General features: G+C 35.0%; 1 protein-coding gene across 1 annotated transcript in view; it reads right to left on the bottom strand.

The window, feature by feature from the left end:
• Positions 1-27,123, bottom strand: part of WC2_5 (blue light receptor) — a 62,717-nt gene that overhangs the window by 21,223 nt on the left and 14,371 nt on the right. Inside the window, exons 4-5 of the mRNA XM_012941123.3 lie at positions 25,247-25,889; positions 12,595-12,964 (exon numbers count right to left, since the gene is read on the bottom strand). Of these exons, the coding sequence (XP_012796577.2) occupies positions 12,595-12,964; positions 25,247-25,889 (1,013 nt within the window). The remainder of the gene's footprint in view (positions 1-12,594; positions 12,965-25,246; positions 25,890-27,123) is intronic.

Here is a 27,123-nt window from a genome sequence, read left to right as displayed (position 1 = left end):
ACTTCTATAGATACACACATCCAATAGAAAACTATCACTACGAAAAGAAAGCTTTAGTGAATGATATCGTCGAAAATAGGATTTTCTCAACTGAATTATTATTACTCCTTATTTCCCATATAGAAACTGAAATTATGAAAGCAAAGATGGATGGTGGCTAGCAATGGAATCTAGGAAGCGCGCTTCGGGATATTTAGGACTCATCATGCCAACAAGAGACTGATTAATTACAGTCCTGAACGTCAATAGAACGATTCAAACATACAATGCAAAAATGAGTTGAAATTATGTAAGCATGGAATTGAAAAAAACGTTGTCGTGTAAAATATGAACTGATAAAGAAGTAACTTACACAGAGTAAGATGTAACTGGTAAGTTATGAAGTGATGTAACTATGAAACAAAGAGTGGTTCATTTTCTAGCGCTATAATTAAGTAAATATATAGTTTATTAAAGAGATGACAACATTTAATGTAGTTGAGGCTTTATTGAATCTAAAAATCAAAATCAACAATAACTATTCGGAAAACCCTATTTGTTTTAGGAACCCGCTAACTAATTTTTGAAATACTGATTTTTATGAGAAAAAATGCATTTAAATCGATATGCATGCTGTGACTTCACAAAGTTTACTAAGAAAATGACAACAAACTGAGTAAAAACAGTTGCATGTTAGTCTCTGTTCATAGGAGCACTTTATGAATCCCTACAAAAATAGCACGTACCCAAAACGTCGAAATGCAACAGTCGTAATAAGTAGTTCAGAAACCATTCAAAAAATGATAAGTAGATTGTCTATTCATTGATAGAGTAGGATAGCCCCCTTTTTATTCAAAAATCAACGTGCAGTTTCAAAAGTCTCAAACCAATAACGAATACATAACTACCTTTATACCACCCATGAAAATTTATCTGTGGTATATACTAATTCAATCGAATAAATGATTAGAAAATTATTCATACAGCCTATTTAATAGAGGAATTACGAATTTACTGCAATCTAAATCAGACGCAGTGATCGAGTCTGAAGTTTATCAGATGTTTTCATCATATCTTTATAATTTTCACAGCTTTTTTAAGGACTCAGTGTACTTTTGAATTAAATGGTAACCAACAGATGCCTCGAAATATAGTGAATTCGTTTGCGTTTTATCAATACAACAAAAACTACTAATATTCAATAAATCAACGTTAACTACTTATAATCTGTCAGTAGCTACAGAATTTTAAAACAAATATTCGAAGATTTGAAACCGATAGTGAGCATTAATTTTGTAGACTCGACAACATTATACGACAAACTACAAAAAAATCCGGAAGATAATGGATATACCAGTGTACTTAATAGATGAAATAAACCCCATTTGTTGTACAGGTTTTGATGTCAATAAATAAGTGATGTCAACGAGGTGCAGCAGAATTAAAAAATATGACTGAAAAAAGACATGCTAGCATTGAAAGAAATTGTTTACTGAAACATAGAATTTGATTCACAATGTGAAAACTTTCATGACACAATAGTCTACAGTTTCCAGCGTACAGATTATGCAGTTAATTTATGTTTCTATTTCGTAGTGACATAAGTAACAATGATCACAAGTCAGATGTTTGATAAACCAATATAACACTATGATTAAAGGTGTAACAATATAAAAATCTACACAGCGAATAGTTACCATCGCTTTGCGAAATAAACTTGAAGGAATAACTATTTAAATTTTTCTCAACAATACGACTACAGTATTATGTTTATTATGAGAACATTTCAAATTAGTTTAAGGCGCCTACGCGAAAATTACTACTAAAAAAGTTTCATTTCATTATTCTCAGTGCACAAGTAGTGACAAACAAAGCAATAAGTGATCAATTAATTAACTGATTTGATCTCATACCAACAATGGAACACAAACACCTATACATTATCAAAAGATATTATTTATTTGTGGTGACAAATTATCTATTACTAAGCCATCATACTGGAACCATTACAATATATCAAAGTCTAAAAGATTCAACAAAATACAACCCTAAACCTTGACTTCCAGTTTACCATCAACAAATCAATGGTAAAATGAAAAAGACCACAAGTGACAATGAAATGACAGTTGGAAATGGTCGATAATTAGAAATATTTTGAGATTTTATAGGTTGAAGATATGAAAAAGAACAAACAGTTTGACAAGTAAATGAGAATTTACTCAGATTACCATTTTAAATCAACACATGTTTGAACAAGTATCGATAAGCGTTGGAGATAAAGATAAACAAAATTTAATTCTCGCTTTAAAAAAACAGGTCATTTTGCTTCTGCAATGAATAGTAATCAATAAAGTAGTGATAAGATAATAACTGAAAAAAAAATACTATTTGTTGAAATATACTATAGAGCTTCCCTATTTATGACTTCCATTAGTGACCTATGGTGAAACCTGTTAATCTATACGTTAATAATTTAAAGGGATGGATAACTTACTTCATAAGTCATAATCGAATGTATTGTTAATACCTAATAGAATGAGTAGATCATACAAAGAATCAGTTCAGTTTGTTCGGGTATTCCTTATCAGTAGGTAATCATCTATCATTTATTTAGAAGTAGTTGATAAACGCAAGTAGTTTAGGAAACAGACTAGTTGTCTTGGATCGAAACACAACCCACGTGTAAACAGTAAGACAGAAATGAGTCTTGGATTCAACTTACGTTTATCAAGTATAAATGATTTTAAAGCGATTCAATATATCTAAGTAATATATGTAGTAGGGTGAAATGTATAATGCATACTGACTATTGAGTGAATCATTGCATTATACGCTAAATCTTACAATTTGTATAATTGTGTAGGGAATAGATCATATATTAGCGTTACCACCAAACATTACCCAAGTCACTGATAAATAAAACACTTATGATGAATAAAATATATTATGAATTGCTTTCTGTTTCTGAAAACTTACTATAAGCCTATTGACACCTTAATATATTATGCCACAACGATCGATAGCACAGATACAATTCTCACCGGTTCTCAAAGTTACCAGTCAGGACTTCAGGGAGACCATATAAGTAATAACCAAATAACCGAACTCAGTTATTTGTATACTCTGAGGAAGTAGTTCACACTAAGTCACGAAACGTCAGAAATACAACTTTTCTATCAATTGGAATATAACAAAAATATATTTATTATTAAATTTCTACCCAATGCTCAATTTATTTGAAACAATCAAGTCTAACCTTGATCTGATAACTGGATATCAAGAATGAATATATATATATATATATATATATATATATATATATATACTGGATACCCAGCGAATGGTCTCTCAAGTTCCACATTTTCATACATACACCCCGTTTTATACAATTCAGTTAAGCGGAAACAGGTAAGTTTATTAAAATGATAGCATTAGTAAAGTATTGTAAAATATATTAGCATTTCATGAACAAACCCTGATTTCGAAGCTAAAATAAACTTCGATTTAATGAGTGCTAGGTCACTTAAACATCTCAGTTTAAAATATAATTCAGCAATAAAAACAAATGAATTGTACTAATGAATTTACAGTTTAAGAATCAATAATTCTGCCCTAACAGATAGAAAAATGACAGACACATTGAAGGAATAAGGTTAATGAATATTTAGAAAAGCCTTCGGATATGACTGTATGTCAAAAGGCTTTACATTATAAAAACTGTAATAACATTCAATTTATCTTATATTTTGTATAGAAAAAAATTGTTTCACTTAACAGACATGGATTTCGACGCTGATCGGTTGCTCTGCCTTTCGATCTACATTCATTTCCAGGATGATCTAAGGGTGTGATGCGGATTAGCCACATGTTAATAATTTGGTTTTTGTGGTGAATTGTCATTTGGACAATTCACACAAATTCAAGCAATCGATCGTATTGTCATTATCTACAAGCAAAACATGTCATAGCTATGAGATAAATTTGTTTATTCTATTAAATTATTTGGGGACTAGCATTCAATGAATAAAATTCAGTTCAATTCTACAATCAAATTCATGCACAGTGAATAATTTAAATAAAACAGGACATTACTCACTACATGTACATGTAAAACAAAACATAATTTTGTAGGTCAACAAGATACACCTTGTTTAATTTTTATACTTTTTTTTAATCATAACGCTCTTTTTGTTCATTTGAACAATTCACAATTGCAACATGGCACGAAATCAATGAAGAGAACATATATAATAACCAGTAAACAGAGAGACTAGTAAAAAGAATAATAATAAGCGAGAATGAGGTGATTCTATCATTATAAACCTTTTTATGTTGTATGCCTGTCAAGAATAACAATAGAGACGATAATTTATATGCATAAAATGTTCTATTAAATGTTTTGGATACATTAAGTAACTAAATAAAATATTATTACTGAATAGAAGCAATTAAAATTGAACATGACTATTCTTTCTTGTCTGTTCTGAACAAATAAAATAAGAATCAAAATGAAATCAATGCAGGAATATAGTTTATGTACAAACAAGCGAAGGTATAATGATAGAATACAATGTCCCTGGAAAACATTTAGGTCAATCTTTAAGAAACACAGGCATCCTTAATGGTTCACACCAAAAATCCTACAGTATATAAGGTACAGAGCCTTAATGTTTTACAGTGAACACACCAATTTTAGACAACTGAGTGGGCATTCAGTGGTTCAATCCCTAATCAGATTTATCTTGTGATATAACACTATCTTTATCCAATGTTACCGGTACGTTACAATTTCACGATCGACAGAGTCGGATACCACCAATCACGACTTCCCAGGAGAACTTTGTCATTCAATATCAAAGCTGGTCAGTAGTGATTAGGGATATGAGTCTCAGTTCCAACATTCTTGAACCCTTATCGGTCACTAAAGTTAAAATGTATAATTTGACCATAATTAATCACATACGCAAGAAATTAATTGCTTTTTGGTTCCTTTATCCAATTTATAAGGTGTCAAAATATGTGATATGTAACACTGATTTCCCATGAGCTGATGAATAAAAGGATCGAAAAAAAATACGCAAATTAATTGCTAATCATATGAGCCAGACAATAAATTATCTCTTTTGATCTGAGATTTATTAAGTTGCTTTATGTATGAAAAAAGATAAAGTCTCTTTATGTTAATCACTCACAAAAGGTTTTTTTCCAAATACCCTATCACAAAATTGTACTTGTCTAAAATCCATTTTGCATAAACTAGTTGCAAGATGGGTTTAAAAGTAGATTTATAAAACGAAATAAATTTACATGAGTAAAATTAATTCAGTTAGTTTAACTTATTCACCAGATACTTGGTTATGAACTACAACCTTAGTATGAGGGATAATGACAACATACGGGTGCCCAAACCGAAATAGGTGGAGTATGGTTCGAATCTGCGACTTACTGGTTGAAAGTTAGACTTCTTCATTGAGGAGAAACCGTTCAACAGTATAAATAATATGGTGCCGACTTCTACATTTATAGACCCATTAAGTTGAAGTAAGGGTCAACAAATTTGTGGAAATATAAGCAACATATATAGCCCACACCCTTATAGAACAGAATGGACACACAAATATGGGTTAAAGGTTAAATATAAGGACTAGCAATTGGCTTTCATTCGCTACAATATAATTATGCTAATGGAATTTAAATGTACTCAACGGAATCAAGTAGAAAACAGACTTTGACGAAAACGGATTACAATGATCAACTGGGAGTTTCAGATGTAAGCAGACACAACACACAAGCTATTTTATGAATGAATACAATCAAATTAAACAGTTGTTATATTAAATAATATATACCCTTGCTGGGTAAAACACAGTAAATGTATTAGACGGTGTTTAATCAGTCGGACTAAATAGATAACGAACTGTTTAGTTAATACTGGTTTAGTGTATATTACAAGCGGTTTCATGTTCAGCTGAAATGTAATTTGTGGTGTTACATGTTGCCCCCAAATGCTCTCAACCACTACCAGGGAAATCCTACTCATTGTCTTCTGGCGGCGGGGGTAATGTTTACGGAATTGAGAGGACGAAAAGCGAATGTCCGACGTTTTAACAGGGTTGATGAATATGGATGACCCACCTAAGGGACTTGGAGAACACTGATTCCAAACCAATGGTTCACATGAGCTCCAGGACCCTGAAGGAACAAAAGGCGTATGAACCTATTGTTGGTCACCGGCTACCATGGGTCTGCATCTTCTGACGTTGCCCCACTGCCTTGTGGATTAGACCTTTAGATCGAAGGCTGAGGATGTGGCCCCTTAAGAAAACTACCTGCTTCGATTTGGCCACCCGGGCTGTATCACAGCCCTCACACAAATCAACGATAGCTGCTACTGGCCTCAATGTTATTGTGCGGCGCATATGTATTTGGTGCCCCCTTGTACCAATGTTTATGTGTTCAAATAAATAAATAAAATAAATTGGATAATATATAAAAAGAATTAACAAAATATTTTGATGAAAGGTCAGTATTACAGCAGATAAGTACGAGTCAAGAGACGGATTTAGAGAACATGTAAGAATGGACCACTTAAAGATACAATTAGTCATCTAACATCTTACTGTCACTACATAGATGATACTTTTATGGTATTAGAAAAAGAACATGAGGGTACTTTACTCAATATATTTAACAACATTCATCCATCAATTACTTTACTTTCTAGATGCCCAACTAACAAGAAGAGTAGACGGAACATTAAAAAAGAGGGATATATAGAAAATCTGCAGTTGGACAATATGCTCATTTCTATAGTGCTGTACCAATAGGATATAAAAGACAGTAAAGATTCTGACTTATCGTGCTAGAATGATTTATTCTGATGACATTATTGTAGATGAATTGAATAATATTCGTGACCTGTTTAAGAGGAGTGGATATCCAACAAAATGCATCAACAAACACATGAATGAGATGAAAAAGGATCGGATGTATCTACTGTTCTGAAGAAAGTACTGTTTTTAAAAGTACGATTATTTAATGATGCTATAGAGGATATTGTAACTCAAAAGTTAAGAAAGAGGATACAGAAAACATTTACTGCAGCCAGGTGTTTTACAACCACCCGAAAATGAACGCCGTAAATAAAGGCAGATTGCTCAGATTCGCCACATTCATATGTAATTACCAATTCAACTGCTCTTGTGAAGACTGTTATATGTTATAGCAGAACATCATGTCTTGGTTGAGCAAAGTACAAGTAACAGTGACTAAGAGTTCTATTCTTGCTCACGTAGTGGACACAGGACATCAAGCTGACTTGAATAAAGCTTTCAAGTTTATGCACCATATTCCATTACATTTACCACTGAGTTTATAAGTTCGTCTATTCCATATTGCTGAAGCTATCGGAATCCATTTTCACCAACCTAACCTTTGCATCCAAAAGAAGTATGTACAACTACTCTCGCTACATTTGTCATCGGTATAGGAGTGAGTTTTTAGTAGAATCTTGAATAAACACTTTCAAAGATATTCAAACACTTTTCAAATTTCTACCGCTTTTGTATTTTTACGTATTCTTAAAATCCGTCTCTTGACTCCTACTTATTAGCTACTGTAATACTGACCATTCATCAAAATATTTTGTTAATTCATTTTATATATTTATCCAATGTAACAACTGTTTAATTTTTCAAAATAATTACTTTTATTATTATAATGCTCTTTCTTCCAATTACTCAATATTATTTTATAATCACTGTGATATTATGTAAATAAAATCAAATGTACAATTGTCTATCTTTACCTCTATTTCCTTGTTACTATATTTTTTTCGTTTACTACTTAAATGGTGCAGAATTATGAATTATAACTAAACCAATGCCTAGTAGTTATGTTGATTTTTAAAGTTAATAATACAATTAAACATATTAACCATGAACAATAATCATTCTAGTTAAAACATCAATCATTTCTTTTTATTACTAATTAAGTTATTTTTACTTAAAGTTCATTACATTTTATATCCTTTAAACCAACTGTCAATTTCAGCAATGAACACATTTTAATGTGATACAATTAGTCAAAATATTAAGGACATACAATTCAAGTTATTATATTTCGTTTAGAAAAAAAAAGAATTGAAAATTGAAAAATTAAAAAGTCATACAATCAGCATTACAAAATAATTTAATAAATAATAAACTTTGAATCACATACGAGTTAAATGAAGGCTGTAGATAGTTTTGTTCAGTAATTTAAAATATGGTCATTTTTAAGATGGTTACTAAAATCGTAGTTCAGTAACTATAAGTTGAGTGCTTAGACTACTGGACTGTCGGTTCGATTCAACAAGTGAAAACTTTATACCAATAAAATAATATTATCACAAGTGGAACATGTTAGTGATTAGAAAAAAGGACCATATAGGTCAAGACAAAAGTTATCGGAATACCAAGTATTCCCTAAGTAAAACAATCTTTGCAGACAACGTTCAAAGTTGTTTATAAGAAGTAGAGTTGGTTTTCGTCAGCAAGGAGACTACTGAAATTCAGGGGGCACTGAAAAACTGTTTCATACTACGGTGGGACTCTTTAATACTGCGAAACAACGGTCTGAAAAAGACTGGATCTAGAATACTCAGTCCTTGTGGTGAGCCACTGATTCAAAATCCAAATGTTTAGCAATTTCAACTCCACTTGACTTGAAATATCGTGAAACAATCATTTAGCTTATGTCAATTCTTTATAAACAGTGCCTGTCGAATTAAACGAATCCAAATCTTCTATCAAAATAATATAAATACTTTATTTAAATATATCACATCTGTGTGAAATTGTATTGAATTTGACTTTTAAATTCATTTTGAAAATTTCAGTTAGAATTATCAGGATATACGATCAGTGTCAATCAAACTAGTCATAACGAGTAAACAAGAAAAACACAAATCTAATACAGAGAACTTGTTGCTTATTGTGTAAAAAATAACGCAGAAGTAGCAACACAACAGGAATGAATAATACATTTGTGACTAAATGAGAATCACGTTGATAGATATCACTTGATAAGATTTATCAGAAAGAATCGCATACAATTTTCTCTACCCCATGTGTACGATTTCGTATTTACCCTGGCGCCTTTCAAGCTTCGACTAACAAGATTAGGTGATAAAAGCATATCTTACGGACGAGTCAACCAGAATTAAGAACGCGACTTCGGGGCTTCCGAGCGAAATCTAAATGTCATCACACATAACAAGGGCTAGGGATAAGGTCGACAGTGTCAAGTGTATCGTAGTCAGTAATTACGCGTATGTTTTCATCTATTTAGTAGCTTCATTAAAGATATTTTGGAATCATTTCTATTATTAAATTAAATTTAGGTATGATTTCTGATACGTTGTAATTTTTTCCATCATGACTGAAAGGGCTACACTTGAAAAGTCCGTACCATGATGGAGTTGTGTTTACGTCGGAAAAAACATGAAATTTTTCATGTAAGCCAGCAAAAATGATACAGCAAGAAACACGCCCCCTATCATGGATTATGATAGTGTAACTAATAATTCCCACTTCATTTTGGTTGGTTGCCAGGTTCAAAGTCAAAAGTGAGAATAGGTGTTGAGTTTATCCTCACGCATAAAGAGCAGTAGAAATGCCTTTATACACCGCTGAAGACATTTATAATGGAAACGTTTCTTGTAATTATAAATTAAAGATGATAGTGTAAAATGTGTCAGATGTCAAATTGCTTCTTAAGATTGCATATGACAGACAAATCAACACCATCCTTAAATCCTAACCCTAGAACTTTTATCCTGAAGCAAACTTCAACCCGGTGACACTAAATTTTATAGCAGAACTAATTAGATAGCTTCTCTTGTATTTTCGGGCGAAATCCAATCATCCAAACAGCTATTGATAGTCTTGCATAATAGCTGATGTCCGTTCATGATGAAAACCTTGACCCTGAACCACTGATCCTAATCCTGAATACCTAACTCTAACTAAGAGCAGTGTAAAGAATTTTAAAAATTTGTTTGGATCTTTTAACGTGTTCAAGAAGATGGTTCGTTTACATCGCCAACCAACCTTGAGTTGAGACCAAGATAAAACTTAACACCTGCTTGTCAGAATACAGTTTTCATAGGCTTCTTTGCCCGATAGCCAAAATAGAACAACACAGACAACTTTGTAGTAGTCCAATTCTATAACTCAACTCATACAATAGTGCATAGAAAAGCTTTGACAACTCATAATCAATAAGAAATTACAATATGAGGATAACGACGCCATAAGTAGGAGAGAGCTAAGTGATAGGTTCGTAATTAATAAAGAATAAACTTGGGAAAGGTAAAATATACAAGTTTATGTATCAAATAAAAGCTTACAACTAGGACAATATGAGAGTAAAACAATTCAAATCTTTAATAATTATGCAATAAAAATGTAGACCATAATATATGACTCATACCTTCTCATTAGTCCATGATTAATAGTAGGGATTGTGTTTCATGAACTAACATGACCGATAAAAGGAAAGTAACCTAGTCTACCATCCTATCGTAAATTTGCATTAACAAATTTTTCCACCTGAGCCGCCTACACAGATGTATCTATGCTTGTGTATACTATAGGATGTAAATTTCAACTTCATCTATGTATTTCAAGTATGCATGTAATGTATACTTGCTCCAAAGATGGTTGAGATACTTAACATGAACAGGTAGCGAATACGAAGAATGGGAGTGGAGGCCATCTTGCCCTTCTAGTCATGGTATTTATGCTTATGTGTATGCTGTGGATTGCATAGGATTTCATTTGTATATTTCAAGTGTGCATGTAATGCGTACTTGCTAATATAAAAATATGAGAGTCCCTCTTACCCACTCAATTAATAGCAAATTCTAACCACTTATTCTTTGTGATTTATAATCATATGGTTGTGCACTGAAAACATATCCTAGCTCGGGTATATGTGGCGCTAAAGAGTAGAAACATTATGCAGTCTAATAGGTATTAAACTATTTTTCTAGGTCAGTTTGATTTTTATCGATCACCAGTCATCTTACTTATTAAATCAGCTATAATCATTGAATTATCGGTTTGTTTTCGAAAAAGGACTTATCATACTTCCGACTTTTTTTTCTCATCAATTACAGTTGACCTGTTATCTGAACAAGGAAAATAAGGCCATAATAAGTAGATTTATACCTCGGTGCATTCAGTTTGAACATCATGATTTCAGCTCCCAACCAAAACATCTAGATCGAAACAGCTATAAAATATTGTACCATAAGTCGTCGTAGGTTACTTATTGAACATCCATACAGTTTTATTCCGTTTATCTTAAAATTTTTACTGAAACTGTGCTAACAAAACGATGCCACCAATATCAACACTGGTGTAGATGGAGATCATCTTCATTTTCGATCTAATCGATAAGATGCAAGGTATATATTCCAATGTCAAAACGACTCAATAAAATAAAACATTAGATTATTTAATAAACCCACTGTGCAAATTATTTCTTTTCTAATAAAACCGAATAGTTGCATTCACAGTCTAATTTTATCAACTGAAAATATCAGTAATAAGCAACGTGGGACTTAATAAATGACATAAATAATAGAAGTAGTAACAGTAACAGTGTTAGTAGAAAGCATCAAGCATAGATAATATGATTCAAAAAGAAAGAATAAATTAGTGAAACAGAAAAATAGGAGATAATTTTAAAGCACGTTGATTAAATTGAGATTAACTCTGAACCATGTCATTCATTATTTCCAGAGACTGGTTACGACAATCAAGCGAGACAATCAAAATTCGGCAAACGAGAAGGCCACGTTGTGAAAACCAAAGATCTAATTGAAAAGGGCGTGTTAGTGGTCAGGAAATGGTTTTGTTTTCGAAGAAGTAGACATACATTTAGTGAGTGATCATGATCGGTTTAGCCCAATAAAATTCCTCCTTCACCCTTAATCCTTTCACTTAGTAGCTGGGTGTGGACCTGAATATAGGGCGTTCTGTGCATCATTTTCAGTCTCGTAAACGGCAGATTATAACAAATGGATTCATGGACTGATCTCAAGTCTTGATTTGGTTGCCCTTAGCTTTCTTTCAACCCACTCCTCCTCCGACAACAGCGAACATCATGTGAACCGACAGTCGAAAGTTTGGATATATAATGAATGAACTTACCATTATCGATTGTGTTGATATACTTCAGTTAATACAAAACAAATGTTGTACTCGTATCTTTAGAAATGATTGTGAATCCTTAGTAAAATTCTCATAGACACAAACATTTGATAGTCAGATACTCGTGAATGAATATTTTAACTACTCAACGAATAAAACAAACAACAGACAATTATCTATCTAGAAAAAGCATTCTGGACATATTCACAAATCGATATTAGCTAAGGAACCAGTGAAAACCACGGGTTATTACGTATATGTTTCGTTTTAGTATGCAACTCCACAGAAGTCTACACCTAGAATTATTAGCCATTACGTTCTGAGCATTGAGTTGATCATCAATGTTACCAAATTCACTCAATATACATTTAATCAATACTAACACATGCACACAAAAATCGAAAAGTATAATTACATTGTATTCGGACAAACAGTTTTTAGAGGTCCAGAGTCAGATTGGAACTTGCCTCCACCTAAAGCTGAATCATGTGAAGACATGGAATTCGGTGATAAGTCAGAACAAGATGATTCCCTTCTTGTTGTTGTTATAGTTGTTGACGTGGAAAGAAGAGAATCTGGTCGAAGTGAATTACAAGATGAATTATTTTGTGTTTGGCCAAGATCAACAATATTACTATTATTCGATATATGATCAATTGGAATATTTGGATGACTTGGTGTTGGTGGTGCATCCAAAGTAATTAACTGATTATTATTATTATTACCAGTGGTAAAGTTTCCATTGACTTGAACCATATTTGGATAAGAAATCTGTTCATTAAGAGCTAAAAAGAATATGGGAAATCAATTTAAAAGTATGCAGTAAATAACATTGTGATATTTGACTTGAAACTGATTATTTAATTTAAATATATTTAAATATCGAAAGGGCTTAGTAGGACTGTGATTACAGTTATAATTCCCTTAAATCTCAACAAGGTTGAAAAAGACAATCTGAAGTAAGAGAAAGTAACGAGGCCCAATGGTTTAACCCGACTGTTGTTGCTACCTTGACGTGGTGGTTGGGCTTGCCTATCGTGATGAAACAACCGAGCTATATTGGCTGGAACAACTGTTCCTCAAGATCCTACCATGCCAGACAGGTCGGTTGAAGAGCGGTAAGACTAAAAGCAATAAACCCAAGGTCCAAAGGCGAAGTCGTACTGTTGACTGTACAGAGGTGTGACAGCAGTAAGGTGTTTTCTTCAGATAACCAGCATGACAGCGATGCTGCCTTCCCACAAGGAGGGGTGGGGTTAGAAAAAGTCGACCCTAAAAATGCACACCTCGTCTTATCCCACGGATATCCGTCTCCGGCGGTAAGGTCTCAACAAGTACGGAGCTAACACAAAAATTACCCATAAAAAGGTCGTGTGTGACCGACCTCAAACAGTTGTCCCTTGGGCACTGCGGTCACGCTCCCAGTTCCTTTTCAGGTACCTCCAGAACAACCCTTCCACGGTGTGGACAACCGAGAAGTGATAAACGCCCTCATACCTCTAACAGCACTCAAGACCACTGTATTCATAATCATCCTCCGTCTTCACTTCCTATTATTGCTCCTACATCTACTTTCACCTCTAAACTTCCTTTTTCGGCTTCCCCCTCAAGTGTCACCATAGCCAACGATCCTAGTGCTCAAAACACTGTCCCAGGTCTACTGAAACATCGCTCCAAACTACACATTAGAGCCTTCAACGTACGCACCCTATGTCAAATCGGTCAACAGGCTTCCTTGGCTAGAACCCTAGAATCTCGTACCATTGATGTATGCTGTGTCTCTGAAACACGCATACAGGATCCCAGTGTGGTAATTCACTTGACCTCACCTCGACAAAACGGAGAGCCAACGAGATACACCCTCTGTGTATCTGGTGTCCCGACGGCCAGCTCTCGTGGACTGACAGTAGTAGGGATAGCACTAAGCAGGAGGGCGGAACAAGCATTGTTAGAGTGGATCCCCGTTACCAGTCGTTTATGTGCTGTTCGGCTAAACGGCTCCGTAAGAACCCGGAAGGATAGAGACACACGTCGTTGCCTTTTTGTCGTTTCTGCCTACGCTCCCACCGACTGCAGCTCAGATGAAGTGAAAGATGAATTTTACAGAAAGCTATCTGAGCTTCTTCAGAAAGCTAAACGTTCAGACATAGTACTCATAGCAGGTGACTTTAATGCCCAGATAGGTAGTTTAAACCAAACAGAAAGGCATTTAGGTGGGTATTTTAGTATTCCGGCACAACGAACAGATGATGGTGGTCGTCTGCTGCAACTGTCCACAGACAATCGTTTATTTTTAGCAAACACAAATTTCAAGCATAAGGAGAGACATCGTCTAACATGGATGGATTCTCGTAAACTCATCTCATCAGGCTCTAAACACAATGAAGAGCGAAAACAAATCAGATCTAGGTTAACCAAAAGTCTAAGGAACGACCGTGAGCAATGGTGAGCAACGAAAGCAAAAGAGATGGAAAAGGCGGCGGCTATAGGGAACACAAGACAGCTCTACAGACTAATAAAAGAAACTGGAATTAATAAGTCAAGTGTAAGTCAGACTATTTCGGAAAAAGACGACACCCTCATCTGCTCTCAGTCCAGACGTATAGAACGATGGGCGGAACATTTCAGAGAACAATTCAGCTGGCCTTCAGCTACTCTACAACTACCCTCCACTCCCAAACAGTGTGAATGGAACATTGAAGTAGGTCCCCCAACTCTTGCTGAAGTTCAAAAGGCTATAGTTAATCTGAAACGAGGAAGGGCAGCTGGTCCAGATGGATTGACTCCAGAGGTCTTTAAGGATGGTGGTCCAATTTTAGCGATTAGGTTGACTAATATTTTAGCTAAGATCTGGCAGTTAGACGTTATCCCATCTGGCTGGTCACAATCACTTATCGTCCCAATATATAAGAGAGGGATAAAATCATCCTGTGATAACCATAGAGGGATTAGTTTAACTAATATAGTATCTAAAATACTAGCTTCGATAATTATCAGACGCCTAACTAAGACTCGTGAACTGCAAACACGAGAGAACCAAGCTGGCTTCAGACCTGGTAGTGGCTGCATCGACCACATATTCACCATTCGTCAGGTTCTAGAACATAGGCATACTTATCGGCGTCCGACAATGGTGGTCTTTCTCGACTTAAAAGCAGCATTTGACTCTGTAGACCGCGAGATTCTGTGGCAGTGTCTGTCATTGAAAGGCGTACCTCAGAAGTACATAAACCTTGTGAAGGCTCTTTTCTCGAACACTACCAGTCGAGTCAGAGCTTATGGCGAACTGTCATCTGCTTTTGTAACCTCATGTGGTGTCCGTCAAGGCTGTCCACGTTCTCCATTTTTGTTTAACTTCATCATAGACCTATTGATGGAAATAACATTCTCGTCTACTGAATTCCCGGGTATTGATCTCCTTCCAGGAGGTCCACTTATCGACTTAGAATACGCAGATGATATAGTCCTGTTTGGTGAAGACGCTGATAAAATGCAGAGTCTTTTGGTAGCACTAAGCAACAATGCCAGAATGTTTGGAATGCACTTCTCTCCCTCTAAATGCAAGTTGTTGCTTCAGGACTGGTCTGCGTCAACACCTGAACTAAAGATAGGGAGTTGACAACTTCACTTATCTTGGAAGCCTGATCAGCCCTAATGGGTTGGTGTCTGACGAAATCTCAGCACGGATTCGAAAAGCTCGCTTGGATTTTGCTAACTTACGTCACCTGTGGCGAAGGCGAGATATCCGTCTATCAACTAAGGGACGAGTATACTGCGCGGCAGTCCGTTCTGTTTTAATTTACGGCAGCGAAACATGGCCATTAAGAGTAGAAGATACTCGTAAGCTACTAGTATTTGACCACAGATGACTTAGAAATATTGCTGGCGTCTGCTGGGATCACCGGGTAAGTAATAGTGAGGTTAGACCCAGGGTATAAGGAAATGATGGTAAATCAGTTGATGAGGTGAATCTTCATCGAATGAGATGGTTAGGCCACGTGTTACATATGCCTGAACACCGATTACCACGACGTGCAATGCTAAACGGTGTTCGGGATGGTTGGAAGAAAGTTAGGGGCGGTCAAACCAAGACGTGGCATCAGTGCTTGAAGTCACTAACCTCTAGTCTGAGCCATGTTGGTAGATGCAGACTACTTGGTTGGGGTCTGCGTGACTATCGTAACCAATGGTTGGAGACCCTTGGTGACATGGTTCAGAATCGATCACAATGGCGTCGGTGTATACACTCTCTGTCTTCCCTTAGACTAAGAGATTAAAATCGCTTCATATCTTTGTTTCTACGAACTAAATCTTTCTTCCTGCACTATATCCTTATGTGCAATCTTTTTTTACCACCTCTGAATTAACTACTTTTATGAATCCGGTGTCCATCTTGTTGTGTTAATGAGGTATGGCAACTTGGACCGATGCATATATGTGCCCGGTCCTACGTTGTAGCTGACTGACTGACTGACTAAGAATTTTAGCCCAGTTGTAGCTGAGAACTGGATTCAATCTTATCTGATTAGTTTCGATCGCTGGTTGTCAGTTCTAAAGAAAAACCTTTTCCATCTTACAAACCTGGACACAATGTCTGCTTCATGTCAATAATATATTGGAAAAAAATAAGATTTATTCACGTTACATATACGGTATTTATAAATGGAACAGTACTCTTAAACAGCAGTAAAATGTATTGTTATATATCATAACAATATCTAGATCGTGTACTTCACTCTTTGTGAAAACCACTAATTACCATTAGACATATTACGGAATTAAGTATTAACCAGTCAACGCAGTATATTGTATTAATATAGCATATACATAATTGAACCTTAAGTGAAGCTGTATGGGAAATATATCGATCTTGAAACCAGTACATTTTAGATTTTAGTTATGCTGATCGCATTACAGTTATTTGTGATATCAAACTGGGAGTATTTTATTATATAATTTAAACGTCAGTTAAGGTGTTTAGTCAAACACTTACTTCAGCGATAATACACATACTACATTAAATAATACTTGAAGATCAAACATTTCCAAAATTAAAACAGGACAAAATGTTTGGATTTTATATAAAGAATATTTCATTTAATATATATATATATATATATATATATATATATATATATATATTCGTCCGAACATCATAATTGTATAGTTTAAAAGACTGTCTACAAAATGATTGACATAAGGCATCTTACGGAATAGGGTGACAGACATATAAACACAAGCATGCACATCTAATACAAAACATAGTGAACAATGTAAGAAATGGAACTCTAAACTGTGATGGCGAAATGTAAATCAATGAAGTGAAGAAATAACAGTACTAACACTAAGAAATAGTTAGAAGAATGATGTTTATACAATAAATAAATAAGGTCCATGAATAAGAGAGAAAAGAAGTCGAATAATTACCAGTAATATAATTCATAAGCAGAGATCTACTGAAGAAAAAAAATCAGGTGGAGGAGGGAGGAAAATTCAAGGAACAAATTAACAATCACAAAGGTGCAACCATAATTTTAAAGTGATAGTAAATGTCCCCTATTTAAGAAGACGAAACAATCTTTTTTTCTCAAAGAAAATGTGCAAAAAGTTTAGAATGACTGATGATTCACGTTAGATAATATTGATAAGAAGAAAGGAATGATAAAATAATTTCCCCAAACATGAAAAGAAGACAGAGCAAAAAAAGAAAAAGCTATCCTTTCAGGTACATAAAGATATTTATAAATTCATGCATCAACGAATTAAAACTCCACTGCTTACATTTGTTTTGGAAAGCTGGATAATAATATTAACTTTCACACAAAAAATGTATGGCTCAAAGTCGGTTAGTTGGCTATTGAGTTGTGTTAGACAGGAATTGAATTCAAGTCAATAATTTGGATATAATTAGAGTTATAATTTATTTCGACTAGGAGATTCTTAAGATGATTTCAGAATTTCGTATAACTTGTATGCTACCACCAAAAACGAATGCTGAAGCAGTTTTTCTGAAACCACGTGCGCCATTCAAACTGGCTGCCTTCAACGTTCGCACACTCATGCAGCTCGCACAACAGATAGGGCTGGCTATGTCTTCGGAAAGTCTTCATATCGATGTTTGCTGTCTATCCGAGACCCGTATTTAAGACTCTGGTGAAGTACTACAAATTCGCTCTCCACCTGTCGCTTCAAAAAGCTTGTTTTACGTGCGTTTATCCGGGGACCCTGTGGCATCTTCGTCTGGTCTTGCTGGCGTTGGTGTCGCACTAAGCGCTAGAGCTGAGGCAGCACTAATCGATTGGATCCCCATTGACAGTCCGTTATGTGCTGTTAGATTAGAAAGTTCCATCAAAGTGAGAAGAAATCGGCGTGAGAAACGATGTCTTATCGTCATCTTCACCTATGCCCCGACAGATTACAGCCCAGATGCAATCAAGGATGAATTCTACCACCAGTTAACTGTTGTTCTCCAGAAAGTGCGTTCGACAGATATTGTAGTACTAGCCGGAGACTTGAATGCTCAGGTCGGGCGTCTAGGCACAGAAGAGAGTCGTTTAGGTGGCCGATGGGGACTCGTTGGTCGCAGGTCAGATAACGGGGACCGTCTACTGCAACTGTGCACAGACCACAACCTGTTTCTGGCTAGCACTAACTTTCGGCACAGTCATCGCCGATGTGCCACCTGGCGTCCTCCCTCTACATCCCAAGCCTGCACTCAGATTGATCACATCGCGATCAGCTACCGCTGGCGTGGTTGTGTACAAGACTGCCGCTCCTTTTGGAGTACCTATCTGGACTCTGACCATGCCTTGGTCTGCGCCAATCTTACCTTACTTTTCAGTGGACAACGAAGTGACCGCCAGCAAAGTATTGATATTAGCAAGCTGGTTGCAACTTCTGTTGCAAATAAGTATCAAACCGAGCTAGCCTCTAGGCTAGCTACCACTCCACCGAAAAGTATAGATGAGCATTGGTTGCAATTGCATGACGCCATGAAAATGGCGGGAACAGTCAGTTGTGGGTTTGCGAAACGTCCCGCTTTTAAGCACTGGGTTTCTTCTGGTTCCTTACAACTCATTGAAGCCCGTCGGTCTACTCCGGGTGACCGTGAGTTTGACCATAAACGAAGGATGTTACGTAAGGAAATTGGGCAAAGCTTGCGTAAGGACCGAGAAGCCTGGTGGTCGAAGCGTGCTAATGAGCTGGAAGCAGCAGCTGCATCTGGTAATGACCGGAAGCTCTTCCAACTCATCCGAGCCACTGGCAGCAAGAAGTCTGGTGTGAGTGAAACAATCTGCGAGGATGATGGGATGCCAATCACTAACATCCATCGACGTCTTGAACGATGGGCAGAATTTTTCGAAGGGCAGTTCAACTGGCCTGCTGCTCCGGCAACATCGGTCAGACTGTCCTGCCCTCCATGGCCGGTGACGACTGATCCACCAAATGAGGAGGAAGTCCGCAAGGAACTCCAACTCTTGAAGCGTTACAAATCACCTGGCCCAGGTGACTTACCTCCGGCTCTTTTTAAAGATGGTGGTGACATTTTGACTAAGGAATTGACGACGTTGTTTACAAAGGTTTGGGTGTTAGAGAGTGTACCAACGTCATGGAATGAGTCGATAGTTGTCCCTATCTTTAAAAAGGGTTCACGTCGTTCCTGCAACAACTATCGGGAGACAAGTCCACTTCCGATTGCGTCCAAGCTATTGGCTTCCATCATACTTCGTAGGTTGTTCAAAACCCGAGAAAGATTGACTCGCGAGGAGCAGGCTGGGTTTCTTTCTGGTCGAGGATGTATTGATCACATCTTCACCCTCCGCCAAATGTTAGAACATCGCCATACTTTTCAAAGGCCAACAATCGTAGTGTTTCTTGACATCAGGGCTGCCTTCGATTCGTTGGACAGGACTGTTCTCTGGGATTGTTTATTGAAGAAGGGTGTGCCTGAGATGTTTATTAACATCTTATAGGCCCTATATACAAACACCTCAGGCAGAGTGAGGGCATACAACCACCTCTCTCCATTGTTCCATTCGAGCAGTGCGGTTAGACAGGGTTGCCCAATCTCACCATTCCTCTTCAACTTTGCCATCGATGACATTCTGGAAACAGCTCTGATGAATGTAAGTAATGGCGGTGTGGATCTGTTGCCTGGAGAAAGACTTCTCGACCTTGAGTATGCGGATGATAATGTTTTACTCTGCGATAATGCCCAAGCCATGCAATCCGCACTTAATCAGTTGACAATCAGTGTCCGTAGGTATGGTATGTGCTTTGCACTTTCGAAGTGCAAAGTACTTCTACAAGACTGGCAGGATTCTAATCCTGGATGGTGAGCAGATAGAAGTAGTCGAGATGTTTGTGTATCTAGGTAGCTGCATAAGTGCTGGTGGTGGCGTGAGTGATGAGATCTTGAAACATCGCGTACACCTAAGTGTCTGAGACTAATAGGGTTTCTTAGTAAAGATGAGAACGTTTGAGTTTAAACAATCAAATTGAGCTGATGTTTAATTCGAGTGAGCAATAAAACACCAGCAAAGCTGAATGGTAGTGAGAAATGAATTTTCAGTACACACCTTAACTATTTAAGACTTTGCAAATTAAAAAGCCCACTCAGTAACTGTCTAGCTTAGGATTAAGGTGAATGGCTCTAAAACGATGAATTAGTCTATATACTAAGTTATTGTTGACAGGAAATTCAGTTACCGAGTTGGATTTACAATGGAATTGTTGTTATACTGTTAATTCTAAAAACATGCGATTTGTCCAGTAATTTTGAATAAATCGAGCATCGGGTAGATTGTTATAAATAAATAATATATTTGTAATGTCCCAATGAGTAGAAAAAAATAGATTTTCTGACGTTTTTTTATTCTATGATTAGTCCAGTAGTTTACAACTGAAGAAAAATGATTTTCATCATGCACTGATGTCAGCTGAAGAACCAGTGAGAACAAGAAGACATCAAACAGCGGTTTAGTTCCAGTTTTCAAATTCTCAACACTATGTACTTACAACAATACACAGGTTACCTTGCTAGATCTAATGAGAGTTAGCTAGTCAGATAATAACTGTTAAAAAAACTTAATACACACTAAGTTCCTTTTCACAAAATGGAATATATCTGGTCGTCTGTTTCTAAAACTTGAACTAACCAAGAAAGATTAATTAAACATATAAATCTCATGCTCGGATTACTTAGTGATCCTCCAGAGAATCATGGCAGCTAACAGATAATCAGAATACTAAGTCCTGTCATCAGTGATCATACATACATAAATGATACGTTTTAAACATATAAACCTTTTATCAACATGTATCACGTCAAAATGTATGAATAAAAGCCATATGAAATTGTGACTAACTAATGCTACTCGGTTGTAAATTTACAACTGATATCTGTGTTTATAGAGTGGTTGTTTCAGAAGCCATTAATTTAAATGAACTTTTTGTGGCTAGTTTATTCATATTCTTTTTATACAAACAATATCAGTATTAATAAACCAGAGCACTTCTATATAGATATATATGAATGGCTACTAAATCACACCTTTGATTTAAGCCGATATAATAAGAGGATTTTATAAATTTAGGTGATCAGATTAAAAGATAGGAATATGGGGGACGTAATAAACAAATTAATAAAAAATAAACCATATAAAATTATTAATTTCTAGTGTTATCATCATCAGTGCCAGTGTGAATAAGACTAAAACACTTAGATTGTGTTGATTTTTACAATATATCATTGTAACTATGGTACGTTAATGGAATAAATCATTACGAAACAAAACTATACAGTAGACAAAAAGCCTATAGTTTACTTTTTCTGGACACATTAACAGGTGCGAATGAATCAGGAAATAGGTAGACTGAAATAGGGAAACATGAGTCAAAATTCTTGACAGGAAATGATTTTGGCCTATTTTACATGCACAAAAAGAAAAAAATCCACCTTTATTCTATAAACACAGTGGTTAAGTAACTGTTAGTAATAGTGAGGTGAAATAGACATGATTGAAACTAATTTCAAACATATTAGTAGTTTTGGGCATACAACTGGGTGAATAAGCTAACTGTAAAATGAATATGTTTCTTTACAACAAGTGTATGTAAAAATTAAACTGGATAAATAAACAGATTCAAGCATACATTCTCGACTTCGAAAATTTCCTACATTTTATACAAAAGCATATTTTGTTTTATTATCAAATAGAATTAAAATTGAAGCAAAATTATTCTAACCGATAAAAGTGTTATTCTTTGTTGTAAATCACAATCATCGTATTAACTAGGTATAAGAAAATTGCATTTCCGAACAATGTTTTCTAATTTCTAATCAATCAAACACTCGTTTTATTTGATAAACTTCGCAATTTTCAATATTTTTCATGCACATCAGTCACCAAGTACATGTTCCCGTAATCGGATTTGAGCTATATCTTTCATGATACCCAAAACTAAAACCCGCTTATCCAAACAGAAGTAGAAAAAATAAGATATTATTCTGAAACCGAATGGTCGAATCCGAGTACTTTAACTGCTTACTCACTACTATGCAGTCATTTGTGTTTATATTCAGATGAAGAAACTTAAATAGGGCAAGAACAAACATTGATGCATGCTTTTAAAATTATCAATAGACAAAGAAGTACGACCACTCTCCGTTTTGTTGAAGCCATTGCGATCAAAAAACTTAAACCGAACTTATGCATCCAAAAAGATACTTTAATAAACTTATCATTACCCTGGTGACCTTTTTTTGTGTGTGTGTTGGTTATTTGGGTTATTTTACTCATTGATTTATTTTAAAATATTTATACTCCTCCCCTATTACCTAATTCTTAAACCAAAAATTACCAGAAATTACTACAATCTCCACAAAAACCCATCTGATATTAATCAACATATGCTCACTAGTGACTGGCTTCACGAGGTATATCCTGGAGTTCTAGTGAGAAGTAGTGACCAGTGGAGTTCAACCAGGTCTGTTGTGAGATAGTAACTCACTGAAGACAATGGTGAATGTGTCGCTCAATTTCGTGGATTAGTTGAAGTTAGACATTAACACCGTTGGATGCCGGCTCAGTGGTCTAGTGTTTAAGTGCTCGGGTGCGAAACCAGTAGGTCCTGGGTTCGAATCTAGCAGGGGGCGAGGTCGTGGATGCGCACTGCTGAGGAGTCCCACAATAGGACGAAACGGCCGTCCAGTGCTTCCAGGTTTTCCATGGTGGTCTAGCTTCAACTGACTCATGATCTTAACCATTGAAAAATTGTATTCACATATTTCCACCACCTGATCCTCTTAAATTATCTTAACTTTTCAAATTCTATTTAATTATTATTGCGTAACCTATCTTATCTTATGATTATTCAATTCCATTAATCGCTAAAATTATCACACAATTTATGAACTTCACTAAACTATTACACCACCCACCCTAAATTAATTCCCTTTTTTTAACCTCTGACCTGTTGTAGCATATATATATATATATATATAGTTATTATTCTAATCCAGTTATTTACACTCATTTATGTCAATTGTTTCACACTATCTCAATGTAAAAATTCTATCACATTTTTGGTTGTAAGCAGCTGACGAGAAACCTCGAAATATTATGAATTCATACTATTCTGCATCAATGTTTGTTCTTGCTCTATTTAAATTCATAAAGGGTACCAATTGCATGAGGAAACTTAAGTGAGCAGCTAACATGAAGAAATGAAGTTAGTTTTATACAGCACATTCATGTGAAAGCCATGTACCTTCCTGATTGATTCAACTAACACTGAGATCTGGCATACAATTTCAGTCAGTAGATCACTATTCAAATCACCGGTTTTATTGAATTAAAATATTACTAAGCTCAAGTAAATTGTAAGTAACTGTTAAAATATAACAGGTTTCAAACAGTTTGAGAGTTGCTTATGTGGTTTGAGGAAACCATTTACTATGCACCGTCAGCTTCCCTTTTATTTCGATAGAACAATAAGAAGACGGAGTTGATCTGAAAAATGTGATGTATTTGCGCTATACATTTCGAACTAATTGCTTTAAATTCCCTTTTATTGTTTTGAAAGCAAACTATTCAACTGTCCATCTGGAATAAAAACATTGGCTAATATTGATTTAATAGTATTTCTCTGCAACTAGATGGCTCCCTATCTTATATGAATGGAGCTTAAGTCCAAATTTAATATATTTGGAAGAAATTAAACAGTTATCTAATATATCAACGTAGTTACATTTCATATAAAAATACGGATAAAATAATATAAAATTTAACAGAAGATATAACGTTTCCGGTGACTGAAAATATTAGCTAATGTGTCTCCTATAATAGAATACAGACTGAATGTTATCTATATTTAGGTAGCACTGGATACCACATTGATGCACAACACAACAAATCCAAGACTTCTTAATTAACTGATAATGCTAACTTAATTACTCTAAATTAAATTTCAGCCAAACAGCTTTTTTCACCTTCGTTTTGTTCTTCATAGATCAGTAAACTTCGTCCACTGAGTGTAATTTTTAAGGAAAACTTTCATAAACGTAAATCTCAAATTCCTCGCAAAGTTGTTCATACAACTATGTTATGTATTAGTATGCATATTATCATGAATACCCTCAGTCTACATATGAACAAAATCTCTATATATACAATAGTTTATAGTGTTGATTTAAAGATAAATATCTTCAGTCTATTAATAAGTATTCTTCACCTTACACAAGATCGAACTCAACAACTTCAGGCTTTGTGATCCACATTTAACAGTTAAGATTTTCAACTATATTCTATCTCATTACCAACTTGGTCAAGTCTGCAAAAACTGTTTTCATGGAAAAGATATACTCGTAGACCCCAAGTCGGGTTAAATAAATCGAATGGGATTAAAAAACTCAGGTCTAATAAAAATATATCTAATCAGCATAAGGAATCTTAATTGAAGATGAAATAACAAAAACTTAACCAATTTTTATTTTGACGATATGACCAATAATTTTTTAGTGAAAAAAACGCTTCTTTTAATAAAAAGGTAATTATAGAACTTACAGTTATTAGATTTGCGTCCTGGTGAATGCTTCATTTCACAAGAACTAAAGGAATTGACGAGTAGACTTGGACTATTGGAAGTCACAGTACTCTGATTATTATTATTACTATCATTATTATTATAATATGTAAAACAGCATTTGGAACAAACTTCTGAATATATAGAAGAGGTGAAAGGATTATACAAAGGTTGATACTGCTGTCTCTTGTCCAATAACACAAATGAGTCGGAATATTTCATTTCATTTGGAATATCCACACATTCAGAGTTAGACTCCAAACAAGATGAATCTGTCATAATGGCAGGTGTTGACGATGTTGTACACGAATTAGCAAAATTACCATGTAATATATTAGCATTGACAGATGCTTGATAATTTGATTGAAGATATAATTCATGATTAATTGGAGTTTTATCTTTTATTGGAAGAGTATATGATGAATTGTCAATGTTCGATAATTCCATTAGATTATTGTTAATATTACCAGTAGTAGTAGCAATAGCATTTATCTTATCATTGTTAATAGGAAAAGATGATTTCATTGAAGAACATGATGTTAAATAGGATGATGATTCGGGATACAATTCGGATGGAATTACATTACATTGATATGACATACCATTGTCCAAATAACCTGATGGCTTTTTAATTTTACAGAGAAAGGAAAATGGCAAGTATTCAAAATTATAATAGAATCATAATATTAATAATAATGGGTAGTGACACTAATTTCCTTAGCCTCAACGGAACTCAGTAATAAAATACAAGTCTATTTATTGGTGACTTTGAGCAGCACTTCAAGTGTAAAAATTAAGGTTGGTAAACAATCACTTGAAAAACAGTAACTGGAAGTTGAATGCACTAACTAATAAACTAGTTTTTCGTCACCTCAATCACTCGACATGTGAATTTCTCCTTTCTTAATAATCCAAAGATTTCCATTTCATTCTACTTGTTAAACTAAACGTAGACAAGCAATGATATCAATTCTGCTTAAACAAGTGTGGTGTGTTAGGTTATTGGTTAAACCAATCGAATTCGAATGATTAATTTGCCAGTCCGTAAAAGCTTTCATCTGTAATGTTTTAGGCAGTCCGTCAGTGATACGAAATTTCTTAGAATGTGTAACTCACTGACCAAGTACAGGTTTACGTTCTTGATTTTACGTTACACTTCTGATAATGTTAGCCGATTACCTAAACCAAATTAGAGGAGGTTACGTTTGACTATGTAGTGGAATGATTGGAAGTCGAATGTTTAAACTCCTGTAGCATTGCTCAATCGGTATTCATCCTAGCTCTCACCCGAAAAGTATAACGCAAAGTCCAGTGCATAATCTTGTGCATGGTCACTGAGTTACATTATACTGCAACTCACTAAATCTAGTAAAAAAATATCCCTATACCAATCGAATTGTAATTTTTTTCATGTTTTTGAGGGATTATGTCAAGTTTGAAATACTGATACATGAATGAAGAATGTTCGTTTCAACGGATTCTCTTCAGATTCTAATGTTATATATTCTAATCATTAATCTAAAAAGTGGCCAGGTTTAAGACAACTACATTGTTTAAAATCATGGCATATGGATTTAAGACTGTTTGTTGTAAAATAAAACAAAACTGTTAATGTCGAAATGACTAAAATGAAGCGTTAACTTGAACGACCTCATGCGTTAAATAGAATAGTGAGATTAATAAAAATAGTAATAAAAATAATAATAAATATGGGTAAATTAAAGTAACAGAAATAATAATGTAACTACAAGTCAGATAAAATGTTTAATGTAAGACTGTATAGTGTATAAAGTCAAATGAGTTCAGTAAGAAATAATAAAGTGGGGTGAGGGGCGACCGAATTAATCATGTGTTCAGA

This window comes from Schistosoma haematobium, chromosome ZW (genome assembly GCF_000699445.3).
Source record: "Schistosoma haematobium chromosome ZW, whole genome shotgun sequence".
Lineage (NCBI taxonomy): Eukaryota > Metazoa > Platyhelminthes > Trematoda > Strigeidida > Schistosomatidae > Schistosoma > Schistosoma haematobium.
Note: the sequence above shows the minus strand (reverse complement) of the source record. Positions and strands in the feature narration are given on the sequence as shown.